We start from the raw sequence: 14,865 nt of genomic DNA, 5'->3' as shown, positions 1-14,865 counted from the left end.
GAGGCGGCGAGGTAATCAAAACGGCAGCGGTGGTGGCTTTAATGCCGTTTCGGACCTGCGGTCACGGCAAAAACTCAAGAAAATCGGACGGCGAAGGGTTCTCGCGTCCGAAATTTCAGACGTTCTGATACATTGACTCTGTGGGGTACGTGGTGGTTCCGTGAAGCCGTCCAAATTATCGGGCATCTGCAAAGTCGGCCGTTGACTATACACTGGCAACTCCTCCAGCCGACGACAGGGCGTCAAAGACGATTCATTACGATTCACGTCTGTTACTAGAGCCAGCACTACCGCGATTTTCGATCCTTTCAATAAAATTACAGCTAATTTTCCCTGATAGAGGCACAAATTTCCTGAGATTTCCCGGAGTTTTTCCAGACTACTAAAAATTCCTGAGAATTCCCGGTTGTTAGACACCCTGCTAATAAATATCAGACCCACGGTTTCCTATTTTCTTATTTAGAGATGGTTAGGTAAGACCTGGCCTCAGCTGTTCTTTTGTTGGATTTGCCAGTGTGCAGTCAATAGTGCCCCTTTCAAAAGTGGTGGGAAGGGAGGAAAATTGGCTACTCTGCCCCTCCGTCCCCCCCACATCGGACGGTGGTGATGGGGAGGTCAAGTGACTCCTCTGCCTCCCCCCCACCTCCCCCCCCATAGATACACCTATGCCCATGCATAGTACATGGGTGTTCTTACATTTGGCCTCCATCAAAATGCGACCACCACGGCCACTATTTGATCCCGCACCCTCGGACTTATCAGCACACCAAAGCCCCTATGCCACCACTGCAGGTGTCCATATGTAGCACAAAGCTAGGAGCATGAAAGGCATGGCAATTATTTGTTATTTAAAGGAGTACTGACATGATAATAATTTTGGCAATTTGATTTTTTGCCTTAACCAAACATCAACAAAAAAAATTGACAGACACTGCTTACCTGTGGGAATGCGAAAGCATTACAGTTGCTTTGGTGAAATGTTGTTTTTTTTTTCCCTGCGCATTCCTTGTCCATGCAAGCACTCACCTGCATTCTAACTGTGGCTCGGTAAGGCCAAATCAAAATGCGCCGAGTCTCGACGTGCTCGGTTACCCTCGAGGAGTTCATAACTCGAACGAATGCTCAGTGGCTTTCAATTGGAAATTAATGCTTTTTATTTTATACACGCATCTTATACACTCAGTACGTGGTGTCACCTCCTCCCCATTGGCTGCGCCGTCACGCGTCCAATGATGCATGCTCTAGGCCGCACGTTTGGACGTGATGTGTACAATAGCACATGCTAGGCACACCTTTAGTTAACCAGAACTGTGGAGCCGCTGTGGCGTCGAAGAAGCGTGCTTGTTCCACACCCCAGAGACCTGGATTTGATTCCCAACTATGCCAACATTTACCAAATTTCCTTTTCAACAACATTGATTTACTTTGTTTACAGGTCCCTCCTGAGAAAATTGATGTCAATTTGAGCATTTTTTATGTGTTTTTGCTCTTTGCGGCACTGGCCCTTTTTGGTACCATTGCTTGGTGGCGCCGCCACTGCCACCCCCAGATTTTCCCATCATGGGACATATGATGCTTTCGCACTAGAGCATGTAATGGGTCGCACATAAAAACTAACATCTTAATTTTGATGTTACATTGTCATGTACCTCAATTTAGGCCGTGTACCATGGTTTTTCCTAGCTCATCCCATCTGATGGCTTTTAAACAAATGACACATTCCTCAGCTGGCATCCTTTATTCTTCGTTACTTTTTTCGTAGTTTGCCCAGCCTCCATTGCTGGCTGCCAACTTTCTTGCCAAGTTTTCGTTCAAGCGCCCTCTTGGCCATCTTGCGCTTGGACAGCAAAAGCTGCATGTACAAAAGACTCTCATGAGCGCTGCTGGCCAGTCAAGTAACCAGAGAGATGTACCAGTGAAATGTGAACACACAAAAGCAAACCAAAAAGCGCATTGACCTTTCCACATTTGCAATTAATTCTGTACTGTATTGTTCACGTTTCATTCCAACATAATAGTAGACAAAGCAGTGACCCTATTCTAAGCAAAGCTATTTATACAGTTGTCACAAGCAAGTGCTTTTTTGCCTTGCAAAAGGGTACATGAGAGTGTACATTGTTGCATCATAACAGTAAATATGCATCCATAGAAAAAATTGCTTTCCTACTTGACACACACAATATGTACCATTCGGCATGAGTCATGTTAGATAACAGAATGTATTATGTGAAAAGGGCCAATGGCTTCCTCCTGCCCACTAAGGAAAAGCAGACTTGCTTTATAACAAGTGGTATCTGTACAGCTCTCAAATGGCTATGAAAGATGGGTAAATTGATGGGGTCATGCACATCAGTGAAGTTACCTAAAGGCACCAAATAATGAATGCAAGTTTCCAACTCCACAATAACGAAATATTCTTGAGTGGTTCTGTTCAAGCCTGGCAACATTTCAGGTGCTTAGACGGGGCTAACGTCAGCCTATAAAGGCACCAGAAGGGGGACGGGTGGCTGAACTGGAGTTCGGTCCTGTCTAGTAAGTGCACCTACGTCCGCATTTTGGTACGACGGCTCTGGCTTTGTGTTTGATTCATATTCAGCAGCAGCTGGCAAGTGTGCTTCCTGGCACAATATGCAACACTTTTAAGAAGGTGGATCCTGCTTGAAATACATATGGCTACCGTTACTAATTTTCATTCCCATTTTAACCGACAGTGTTTATTTATGAAAATTATTGCTTCAAGCTAACGGAACAAATATAAAAGTGTAGTGTCATTAAAGTGCACTGTAGCACTGGGTCTAGCAGGAACATTATTAAAGTATTTTAAGACCTACTTAATGTCATAAATGCCAGGTGACAAGGCACATTAAGTTTACATTCTGTAGAGCTCACTAATGAAAATTATAAAATGTGCAAGACGTGATCAAACCTGCATGCATTTACATGCTGTTGCCTGCCACCAAAATTTTCAGCTGAAGAAACGAACAAACTTAAGTGCGTCTTTTCATTTGCTCACCTTGACAAGGCCAACCTTGTTATCAAAAAAGTTGTTCCTGATAGTCTCTGGATCACTTTGGCACCGAAAGAACTTGGCTCCCTCTGCAATCAAGGGCACCGGCAATTAAGAGATGTGTGTGTACTCGCTGCATCTCCTAATTAACATCAAGAACACAAATTTTGCTGCCAACTTCAAATTAAGCTCACACATGTAACATAAAGCACCAGCATACACTGCATTAACCCTTAAAACACCACAGCTCGGTCCTGAAAGAGTACATTAGATTTTTCAAATTCTTTTACTAAGCCAGTTTTTAGAACACTTGTTCTCATCTAGAAAGAATTATTGCAGTCAAGCTTCAATACACAAATATAACAAGTTATTGTATATAATGAACATATACTTATAACACACGTCAGATATAATGAGGGTATTTTTGTGTCACATGCAACTTCATCAATTGGACATAAAAATGCCTCCATTATGTCTGATATTCACCATAAACACATATGCAGTATAAAAAATAATTTGTTATATTTGTGTATCATTATTGGGAGCTTCAATTGTAATTGTAAGGTTTGTCCCTTGTATTCAATGTAAACATTGAGTAAGACAACACCAAAGAGTTATCTTTTTAATTACATAAATGTATGCAATAATATTATACACATTCATATGAGCAACACAAATGTAAACTACAAATTGACAGGCATGAGTTCCCAATGTTAGGAGCTATTGGCAGAAAGAGCTCACTTACATGGCTCATTACTGCAGAGCAAAGCATAGAAAGGTGCATTGTGATCTATTATGATTTATCTTTGGCAATACCAGTATAAACTGGTAGGAAGAGTACAATCCAGGATTGTGGTTTAGCAGGTTAATAACTTCATATGTAGTGCAACAAAGAGCTTTAGGTCAGGGGATTCGAATGCCTGCATATGGAAAAAAAGAAAAAGAAAAAGTCAAGGTGGAGGCAATGCGTATGCATGCAACTATTGAAGGATAGAACTAGCTCTATTGGGGACATTTACAAAACTAATCAACAGTCAAGTGGTACCAAGTTGCCAGAAAAGATATTCAAAAGCATTTGTTTTCATGCACTTCATAGGCGAAGAAAACATAATTTAGGCCTCACTTTGCATTCCATAATTTGTATGTTGCAAGTTAATAGATCGCATGCTTTAGGTGCCACTGTCCAATTTAGTGTTTCACTGTAAAGTTGAGGTAGCTTGCAATTCAATTAAGCATATTCACCTTACTTGAACAAATGAAGGTGTCGAACCATAACCAGAGCTCAACTGCTTAATTTTTCCGAACTCGAAATGAACTCAATGTGTCACCCTCTTGTAGCTGAACCTAAACCAGCGCAAGATGATGGAACCATTCCTGACAGGTTTGGCCATCATTTGAGAATGGTTCAGAACAAAATGAAGGAACTGTCCCAAGCAGGTCTAGTAACTGGTTGTGCATAGTTCGAAGCCAACTGAACTACCATTTGGAACCAATTTTGCACGTGGTTCCAAATTGGACAGGAAATGGTATTTCTTTCTCCAGGAACTTGTGGGTATCACCTGCTGAAATTACCAGCTAAACAAAACACTCTGTTGGCCATTGCAGAAATATGAGCATACTAATTTTTTCTATGGAATGTTCAGGAACAATTTTCCTAGGCACAACCCGCAAACTTCATTTTAGAGCATGGGATGATCGGTAATCAGGCTTTGAGATCGAGTATGACAGCTGTGTGCATCAATGCCTGGCGTAAAATTTTTATACAGCAGCTGTTGGCAAGATCAATACCTCACATGGTGTTTTACGCAGTAGCAAGAATTCTTTCACTGATCGCAGAGGTGAAATGACACTCGACACTGATGTATGGGCAAACTGTGTTGTTAGCCAAGACCGTCGATGCTGTTTTGCTGTATTTTCCCACTTTGCTGCCAAGTTACAGTGCTCCGCTTCCTACCCACTGTCCTCCCAGCACAGCTAAAGTTGGCACAAATTTTTCAAATACAACTGAGAATTGAACATATTTGCACTGTGACATTACAATGCCAGTAGTATGCGAGCCAGCCACATGAGCAGCCCCTAGTAAACCAGAAATGGAAAAACTCTGACCAAATACTAGATTGTGCATAATTATCTGCTGTGGTGACCTTGTAATGCATTTTCATGCTTTTGTCACCTTTTCTCATGATCTAGAAGGCACCAGGATCGAATGGCATACATTGAATAATGTCTGCATAACAGGGCTGCTCTTAAATGGTTACGAGTAAAAAAGTGAATGGACAGCTTCAGTGCACCACTGTATCAGTCTACGTACTTTTAGTGTGTTGCCACTTGTAAGAAATTTTGTCGTTGCCTCAACCAAACACACCTTCAGAAACAAACTGCACACTCATCACAAGCTGCACGCAGTGGACGACGTGCAGCAAGTCATGCTTGCTGTACCCAAAGTTTTATATTGTAAACACTGTCGCCAATTTGATGCCAAGAAGAAGCATATCTAACCAGATGACACACACATGGCAAATACTGTTCTACAATCTCGAACCTAAGTGAGCATCAATTACATCGCTACCAGGTACGGTGATGCATCATGCTTGGTGCTACCATTCTCATCCTAACATTGCATTGCTTTCCAGACACAGTTTCAGCCAACAAAACATTAAAGGGACACTGAAGAGAAACTTAATCACTTCAGACGTATAAAGTATTATTCAAAACCTCTTATTACTGCTAATTTCATAATATTTCTTCTGTTCTTTCTCTATTTATTTTTCTATTTCTGTTGTATTTGGGCCGTGTTGACTCAATGAAAGGTCCGGGAACTTACCATATTCAATGTATGGCTTCGTTAAAACACAGTGCAGTCCATTTTCAACAATAAAGAATTAACTAGGCCCTGGGAAACACTGCCTGAACTCACGACGTCATGGTAAGCTGATACGGCCTTTCAGTGCCCTTCCTGGCCTACTGAGCCTCTCAGAGTGGTGTTCTTGATATAATGGAATGGTAATTTACTAACACAGGTGAAAACATTTTTCTCTGAGAGTCCCTTTAAATTCTCTATTACATTCTTTTGGTAGCAACTGTGCTTCAGTACATTGTGACAATACTGATGGCAGTACATCAAGGCTTAGAGCTTAGTAGTTCTCACACAAGGAGAATGAGGCAACTGCTGTTTACAAAGACAATATCACACTCATCCTTAATGCATTCTATTAGCTTCACTTTATAGCACACAAAAGAAAAGTGACGAATGCAGTTACCATCGAAAGATATTTTTCTGAACTTGTATGTACGATTCTATCGTGACAGACAAGCTAGGACACACTCACCAAGGAGGCGGCGATCACCGGGAACAAAGAAAAACAGGGGCCGGTCCACGACAGTTGCAAAACGGTGGTCGTCCATCCTCCGGAACACGTCGCTCATGGGACCCCTGCACATTTGCCCAACCACGTGCTACGTTTCTGCCATGTAGAGATCACGTATCTCTATGTTTCTGCCATGTAGAGATCACGTATGCAAAAACTTTAACAATGCTTTTGACAAAGATGATCATAGATGCACACAGTTACCCAGAGTTTTATTAAATGAGTAACAAATAAATTCAGTGGATATTTAATGGTATCTGTGAAAGAAATGTGTTCGCATTACGTCGCACGTCTTTGGGGTCCCAGATCCATGATTTGAGCCATGTTCAACACACTGCAAACCATTGTTCAGGAGCTCACATGACACATCCGGCCTCTCCATGGAGCAAAGTGCAACTGATAGCCGTCCGGAGCATATCACGATCAGTTGCTATATATATATATACATGGTAGACTTTCATTACTTTGACTCTGGTCAATGTGATCCCGAAGGAAGGTCCCAGGCGGTGCCTATGCATTTCTATGGGCCCAAACTTCATTATTTCAGTCCTAAATTTAGCCTTCAATGGATCATTTGAACTTAATTAGTCAGCGTGCACACGCCTGACCCCTATGGTGGCCCAAAAACAACCAATTTAGTTGCAGCGCTTTTTTTGATGGAGCTTAGGGGATCGTGAATGTACTGAACACAGGTCATCTCCTGTCTCCCTGAAGTCTCCATGCATGCAGGAACAACTTGTCACGAACATCAAATTCCCAGACAATAAAGCTTGCAAACTGCATCACGGCATTATGCTGCAGTGGTTACCAGCCCACCGTGGAATTACGAGGCAATGTCCAGGCTGACCGTGCCGCCAAAGCTGGACGTGACACTTCAAGAGAAATGGTTCAGATACCTTTCTCGAGAAAAGACACGGCGACACTGGTATCTGCATGCGCTTGGCACTTCCAATGATCCCTCTCGACAGACGCAAGCTATCAGTTTGGACCCCTACACAAAATTCATCCATTGTGCGACTTTTACATGCTGCGAGGCTTCCATAGACAAGACCAAATGTACCTACACTGCATCAGACTCAACGTGACCTACACAAACTACAGTAAAACCTCGTTAATTCAGCCCTCGTTAATTTGGAAAACCGGACAATTGGTACTCGTCCTTTGGTCCCAGCAGGCATATGCATTATTTAATGCAATTAAACTCTCATTAAGTCGGACGTATTTGGCCACATATAGGTTAATTTGGACAACTCTCGAAGCTCTGCGAGCACCGCAAACGTGCGACACAAAAGAGCAGAAACGGCGGAGTTCGCATTGCCATAGTCATCAGTGGAAATCGTGCATGAATGACAACAATGCCAGAATGCTTAGTGCCTATTTGTGCCATTAAAAATTTGTGACTGCACGCATTCATGACTGCGTAGTCACCATTTACAATTGCGTCAATAGCCACTGCGGTTTTGCCACAGTTGCAGCAAACGGTGGTTTCGTTTTTACTCAGTGTGAGGCTGTCGAGGATGAAGAGCACCATCTACATTGAGTTGGGTGGCGACACTAACGAAAAAATAGTCGGGATGTGCATGCGGTACTGAAAAATGTGCCTCAGATGAAGACGCGCCGCGGCTTCACTGTAAAGGAAGTCCCGAGGCCTTCACGCTGCAAGCGCTAATCATTCAGGAGATGAAGAGAACTGCAGCTTCCGCACTACTTTTGAGCAAAACATAAACAGGATTTGCAGATTCATCCAGTAAATAAAACTATGTAAAACTGTATTAAGGGTTTTCTCAATACCCTCGGTATATCGAGATTCAGACATTTTTTTTTTTGTGGTCCCACAAGGTTTTACCGTCATTCATGTGCAAAATGCAACTGATGGACTCGCCAATGTGCTCTGAATGTAATACCCCTCAAGACCTGCAACATGTTCTTTGCGACTGCTGCCGCTATGCGTCAGACCATCGACTCAGCTCCCGATGCATATCGCTTTCAAGAAAGGGCGCACCGCAGCCACGCAGTTGCTGCCGGAGTAAAACGCCATGCCCCCTCCCTCCCCTCCCTCGCGCCGTACGTGCGTTGAAAGACAGCATGTTTCCTTTCCGCTTTCTGCCCTTGTAAGCGGGAGATTGAGTTGCGATTGTCGGCGCCCCTCGGGCGCAGTTGTGCAATACACAGTTGCTGCCGGAGTACAATGCCCCCTCGGTGCCTTTTGCGCGATCATCGGCTTCCCTCGCATACTTTTACTCACACATACATCATGCTGCGCGCGGCGATGACCACGACAGCAAAAAGGCACCTTTTTGCTGTCGAGACGAGACGATATTATGTAAAGTATTATGTAAAGTATTATGTAAAGTATGTAAACTATTATGTATTATGTAAAGTATTATGTATTATGTAAAGTACGAGACGGTACGATATTTATTCTTTTCAATTACAAACTGGTGCGTTATTAAAAAAACCTTGAATCTAAGCTGACCCTAGACTTTGGTACATGATTATTTAAAAAAGAAGAAAGATGACTATCGGCCTAGATTTGAATAAATACAGTAAGCTTGCACATGTCTCAATTTCTGGCGTGCCTTATGGCCATGGCTGCACATGCCTAAGTGTGGCTGAACTCATGCACAGCCATGCACCCTGCTTTAGGTAATCTGCCATGTGTGCAAAGAGTGTGTGTGCCGAGCCAGCATGGCATCATGTAAGCTGTCTTCTCATGCATTTAGTATTGGAGATTGCATAATCTGGAGTTTCGGCAACCCGTTGGAGCGAGAGGCAGATGAAGCATTTGCTCCCCACTACCGGTGCATTTCATGATAGTGTCATCCCAGTGCGGGCGACGCTGGTATGGAGGTATCAGCGATGTGGAGTGAAACTGTATCATTCGTCGCCGACTCCCAAATTCATCAAAATTAATTGTTTTGTCATTCAAGTTCGCTTTTTTCAATTGCCCAATAGTTCGGAAAAGTCTGCGGTCCCTTTCCTTGCAAGAAAAATCGATTTGTGACTGTACTTATGTGCATAAAAGGTTCCATTTCAATACAACAATACTTTGATATTATGAAGCAAATTGCCGATTTTATCGATTTCTTTATAACGAGGGTTGACTGTACTATATTCAGAGCTTCCAACATTAAAATTTGAAGACTATTGCAGTCCAAGCCAGAAAATGCTGAAATTTGGTGATAAATACAATAATTTGTTTTATTACTCACGACTGACAAACATTCTGCTGTAGCAAAACTGTGAGCAGGCTTACTGCTTGATATCGCAGATAAAATTTATTTGAGCTACACATGAACAGGAACATGAATGTTCATGTAACAGCTTATTCATGACATATTCACGTAACAACAGCAGACATTGTGGTTGGCTTGAATACATTGGCTGTTGAGAGTGACTGGTAGTGTTGCAGAAAGGTCCAAATAATTGAATGGGGCTGAGAAATCAGCTAGCGACTGTTTGTGTTTTTCTGAAACCAGTTTTGCCCTAAAGCTAAATCAAATAAAAAACTGTAAGGTTACCCATAACTACACTTGTAAATATGCTTTAAATGTATGGCATTTTATTGCAAAACTGTAAAAGTAAGCAGGTATGCATTTTCAACATCCCCTCCAGCTTCCAAAATCAGCTGGCCCTCACAGGCTTCATATTTCACAGGTTTTCATATCTGTATGCGTTCGCCTAGGAGTTGACATCCGGAGTGAGTGATCAGAAAACCATTTTGAGCACTTACTCATCATCGCCTGTCTCGCCAGCTACTGCTGACGGGAGGACATCTTCACCCTCGCCGGTGCCAGGATCCGTGCGAAAGTGTTCCTGGAGGCCGGCCTTCTTGCCTTTCACCTCCTGGACACGGCTGCGATACTTGGCCTGCTCATCATCTGAGGCCTCACTTTCACTGCTGCTGTCAAACGGCTCTGCAACAGGGGGTCGCCAGGGGCCGCAGAAATGTGCCACACGATCAACGAATTGAAAACAAGACAAACAATGATAGCAAGGCATTAACCAGACTGTGCACAGCTTCTGAACAACTCAGGGCAAGACGGCTCAGGCTGACCCACCTATGTCCAACCGCTCCCAAAAGTTGTGTACACACAAATTAGCTACCAGCTCCCTAAACACGATGCAAGCTCATGGCCGGTGCAGTCAAACCTGACATGTGAACTCAAGTACAGTGAATTATGCTCTATAATATCAAACTGTCCAGAACATTTTACTGATATTCATACAAAACAAATCCCTTATAGTAGACTTAACTGGACATATCAAACATACTATATCATATAAAAGTGCATACGACCAATGTCATAAAGCCACCTGCACAAGAGCTTCACCCCAAGCAGTTGGTTCCTTCCTTTCTTTTTTCATAATTTTGCCAGGTTGAACATCTTATTATTTTTAATGTTTTATCCACTGCATTGTTTATGCATGCTCCTACTGAGTCAGGTCACAGTGCCATTTTAACATTGCTACATGGTTTTGTTGCACCGACATGAAATTTGCACCTACATTGGGTTGTGCCCAACTGCAGGTAACGAGCATATGTATAACGAATGCAAGTTTGTTATAACCAAGTTCAGAAACATCATACTCAATATATTTAACTCTTTTTACTGCCATAACCAGTTTGTTATAAGTGGGTTTGATTGCAGAACGGAAACAAAGAAAAACAAATGTAGGAACATCTGTGAAGCGTGGTTTGGTGTGTCATGAATGAGAGAAGAAGGGGAATGAGGAGCTTGATTTTGTTAATCATGACCACACAAAGCCAACAGACAATGAAGCTGAGGAAAGCGTTGGGGATATTAACTGTGGTTGAAATTGGAATGCAGAAAATAACAAAGAAAAGGCGAATGAAAGTATACAAAAAAATAGGTAACTTGTCGCCGGTGGGAGCCAAATGCACAACCTCTGCATTATGCACGCGTTGCACTACCATTTGTGCTACAATGACGGCTATCAATTCGTACACTAACTTGGGTATTTATGTTTAATTGATCTAGCCCTAGGAGTGTTAGCCAGCGCCAGGTAGGCTCTTATAATCTTATAAGTTAAGAAGTATTGTTGTCTAAAATATGTGATACAACATGACATTATTATGCCATTTACTCGTCCAACACCCACACTTCTTTTTCCTAGTTTTGGAGGATGTGGCACTTACAAGATTTAGGCATACAGACCAACTCACTCATAACGATTCCAGATAAAACAATTTATCAGTTATGTATTACTACCACATATCAGTGAACATACGATTTTACGACGTTACCTACTTAAATTGCATCCAGATATAACAAACATATGCTAACATGCTGTACTGTTACAACAAACACTTAAGATCTAGTGGCTGTAAAAGGAGGGTGCACGCTAAGAAAAATGTAAACAAGGTTCTTGAATAACAAAGTTTCACTAACATATTTGCCCTCATCATGTTCATTTCATGGCCTTTCCATTTTTCATATCAGCGGAATGCAGTGCTTTGCTGGTTTCGAACTGATACAGTTCTAAAGTTTGTGTGATATTTTCTTTACTTCTTAAATAGACAAAGAACATGGAAGCATTGATATCAGTTATATCAGGCATAATTTTCAGGACATATGAGCATATTCTTTTATAAAAAAATATATACTTTACTTATCCTTACAGTGCATAGCGTTCAAGAATTCATTTGCAGCTGCTTTGGCAATGGCAATGCAGTTATTACTCATGTATTTGATCCCTCAACAAATTCTATGAGGAAGAGGCCAAGTTGCAACATGAGCCCCCCCCCCCAAACGAAATTGCTGGCTACGCCACTGCTTCCACCGGTTGCCTCGCTCATGGCTCAGAAAGAACTGGCTCAGAATAATCTATTTATATAGGCAGACGGATTAAATTATAATATAAACCTTCTGTGAGCTTCGGACAATCCGTCTCGTGTGGAACATTTCGCACCAGCCGCCGCAAACGGTGCATAGCTTGGTACAACTGCCTCACTTATCGGGAGGTCGCGGGAGGCAGCGCGCAGGCGCATAGGAACGTTGCGCGGCAGAGATGGCAGCTACTGAATGATGCTGCTGATGCTGCTAGTGAGTCCACTGAAGGTGGCTCTGTGTTTCGGCTTGGGAAGCGCGCACCGCGACCCGCAGATACTGAGCCGGCGCTTCGGCAACCGCTCTCGCACGGTAGCCGCCACGAAGGAGAGGGGGGGGGGGGGTAGGGTACATGTAGTGGCAAACGACGGCGGCTATGCGTTTCGGCTTGGCAGCAGCACATCATCGAGATCAGCCGCCACCAAGCCAGTGCTCTGATTGCCGCTGCACATGGGTGGCACTGGAGGAACAGCGAAGAGAGCAAGGCTCGCACTGCGCGCGAAAGATGGTGCCAGGAGCACGTGCAGCATGAGCAGCGTGCCGGCCCCATCTACGGAGCTGGTTACGGCGAGGGTCGACGGTGCTGCGAAGCGCAGGAACATGCACCAAAGAACTGCGCTCTAAAAAAAGGTTCGTTATACCCATTCCAAAAAAATTTTAGCTCCGTTAAAACGGGGTTTTCAATACATAAGCATCTATTGAAATTTCAAGGGGAATCACGATTGCTTCGTTATATCTATTAGTTAATTATGTCCTGTTTCGTTATAACAAGGTTTTACTGTATATTGATAACGTCAAGTTGGCTTTATCTTCAAGGTATGCTGCAACAGCGCCACCAAACAAGGACAACGAATCAAGCACGCAGCGCAGGGCATGCACCAACTGCCAAACTTTCTTTTTAGCAAATGGCAGCCTTTCAATACATTCCAGTAGTGCAATTTTTCTGCATTTTCCTTGTTCACTTCCACTGTTGCAGCTTACCTGGAGCCTTGCCTCAGAGGCCATGGTTTTAGCATGCTGCAGTATGTAAGGCCCTGTATGCAGTGTATGAACGTTTTGTCAGGCTGCAAGCAATTTTTTTTTAGACTTGGAAAAGGTCGGTTGTGTCATATTATTCGGGTTGCCCACATCCAAACGGGGCACAGAGGAGAGGCAGGAGTTTCCTACCTTCTTGCAAGTCGTCATCTTGTAGCTGCCCAGCAAACAACTGGGAAAGACTGAACCCCGACGTTCGGTTCTTCAGAGCATCCTGCAAGTCGGTAGTCACCTCGTAGAACTGTTCACCAGACACGTGCGGCACCGCTGTGGCACTTTCCTCCTCTGCCTGTGCCTTCTTCCTCTTCTTTGACGCCCTGCGCCGTTCGCAGCAAATGGGTTTTGAGCGATGCTAGCAGTCTGACAATGCTCGATAGGAATAGCAGATCGCTTTACAAGATCACCATGAGCCACACGTGAAAGGTAGCAAATTCAAATTCTATCTCTGCAAGCCAAGTTTTCAGCTGTCAAACGTGAGACGAGCCTGGGGCCAGGGGATGTCTACACTGACAAAGAAGACCAGTCTGCTTCTGGTATTTGCAGAGTTTAAACACAGTACCATAATACTATTGCAAGTGTACACATTCAATATAGACAGGGAGATGGATTTGGAAATACACTTTTCAAAAATAGAGATAGGTTTAACCTCCTGGAGGATGCTTTCTTCACTGTCCCTTTTTGCAACAGACAATAGATAGATATTAAGCCACTGCAATTGTCTAGCAATTACCTATGTAAAATTGTTTAACCTTGAGTTAGTGATCTGAAGACCCAGGTTGCAATAGCAGTATTGCAGGGGGTGCCATGAAAGGTTAAAACAATCTATGATATTTAAAATTGCTGATCGTTATTGATATTGACAAAGATTCACATTTTCCTGCATTCAAGACAAGGTGCTTGAAGAGTGCCAGAAGCACTGCCCTCGTGATGCTTACCATGCCATTCGGTTCCTTCAAACCAACATGCCTGTACACATGCCTTACCTTGTGAAGCTCATCTGAGGGCAATCGAGTGCAATTTGCAGTACAAGCAAGCAACACTGAATTGGATGCCTCAGTAGGTCACCAGAACGAGTTTCCTTGAATCATAACAGCATGGAAGTTATCAACAGCGGTAGAGCAAGGACTGTCACTAAAGTCATCAAGGCTTCAGCAACATTCCCTTGTTCGACTACTGTTAATCACTTCAGACCTCCATCTTCCTGTGAACCTCTCTCTTGTTTTGGATGAAAGCACTGAACATTATGTGGGTAGCACGCAAAGTTCTCTTTGTGCACGTTAGTGAAAATCACAGCAGAGCAAGGTAAATTTTTATTAAGGAATATTTCAACAACAGACGATGCTTTTAAAGCTGAGTCACTTGCTATAGCTTCCCGCGGCAGCCTGCTCAAATACTGCCATTGCCACATGGGCCTTGAGATAACTAATGAAAAAAGTTCATCAACAAATTTCAGTTAATGAACTGACTGCGACAGCTGCTAGCCGATCTCGTGTGAATTGGACTGACCAGATGTGTAGTGAAGAAGACATGCTCGTAGCACTGTATCCTTTCTTTTACCTATGTCTGCTTTCACTACAAAAATGTCACCCAGCACATAATTATC

General features: G+C 43.1%; 1 protein-coding gene across 1 annotated transcript in view; it reads right to left on the bottom strand.

The window, feature by feature from the left end:
* Positions 1 to 1,723: 1,723 nt before the first annotated feature.
* LOC135899242 (probable RNA-binding protein CG14230) overlaps positions 1,724 to 14,865 on the bottom strand; it is a 37,844-nt gene continuing 24,702 nt past the window's right edge. The window contains exons 10-14 of the mRNA XM_065428516.2: positions 13,395 to 13,579; positions 10,109 to 10,292; positions 6,337 to 6,440; positions 3,014 to 3,096; positions 1,724 to 1,852 (exon numbers count right to left, since the gene is read on the bottom strand). Coding sequence (XP_065284588.1) covers positions 1,748 to 1,852; positions 3,014 to 3,096; positions 6,337 to 6,440; positions 10,109 to 10,292; positions 13,395 to 13,579 — 661 coding nt within the window. The 3' untranslated portion in view covers positions 1,724 to 1,747. The remainder of the gene's footprint in view (positions 1,853 to 3,013; positions 3,097 to 6,336; positions 6,441 to 10,108; positions 10,293 to 13,394; positions 13,580 to 14,865) is intronic.

This window comes from Dermacentor albipictus, chromosome 5, assembly GCF_038994185.2.
Source record: "Dermacentor albipictus isolate Rhodes 1998 colony chromosome 5, USDA_Dalb.pri_finalv2, whole genome shotgun sequence".
NCBI lineage: Eukaryota > Metazoa > Arthropoda > Arachnida > Ixodida > Ixodidae > Dermacentor > Dermacentor albipictus.
This window is presented reverse-complemented; position numbering and strand designations above follow the sequence as displayed.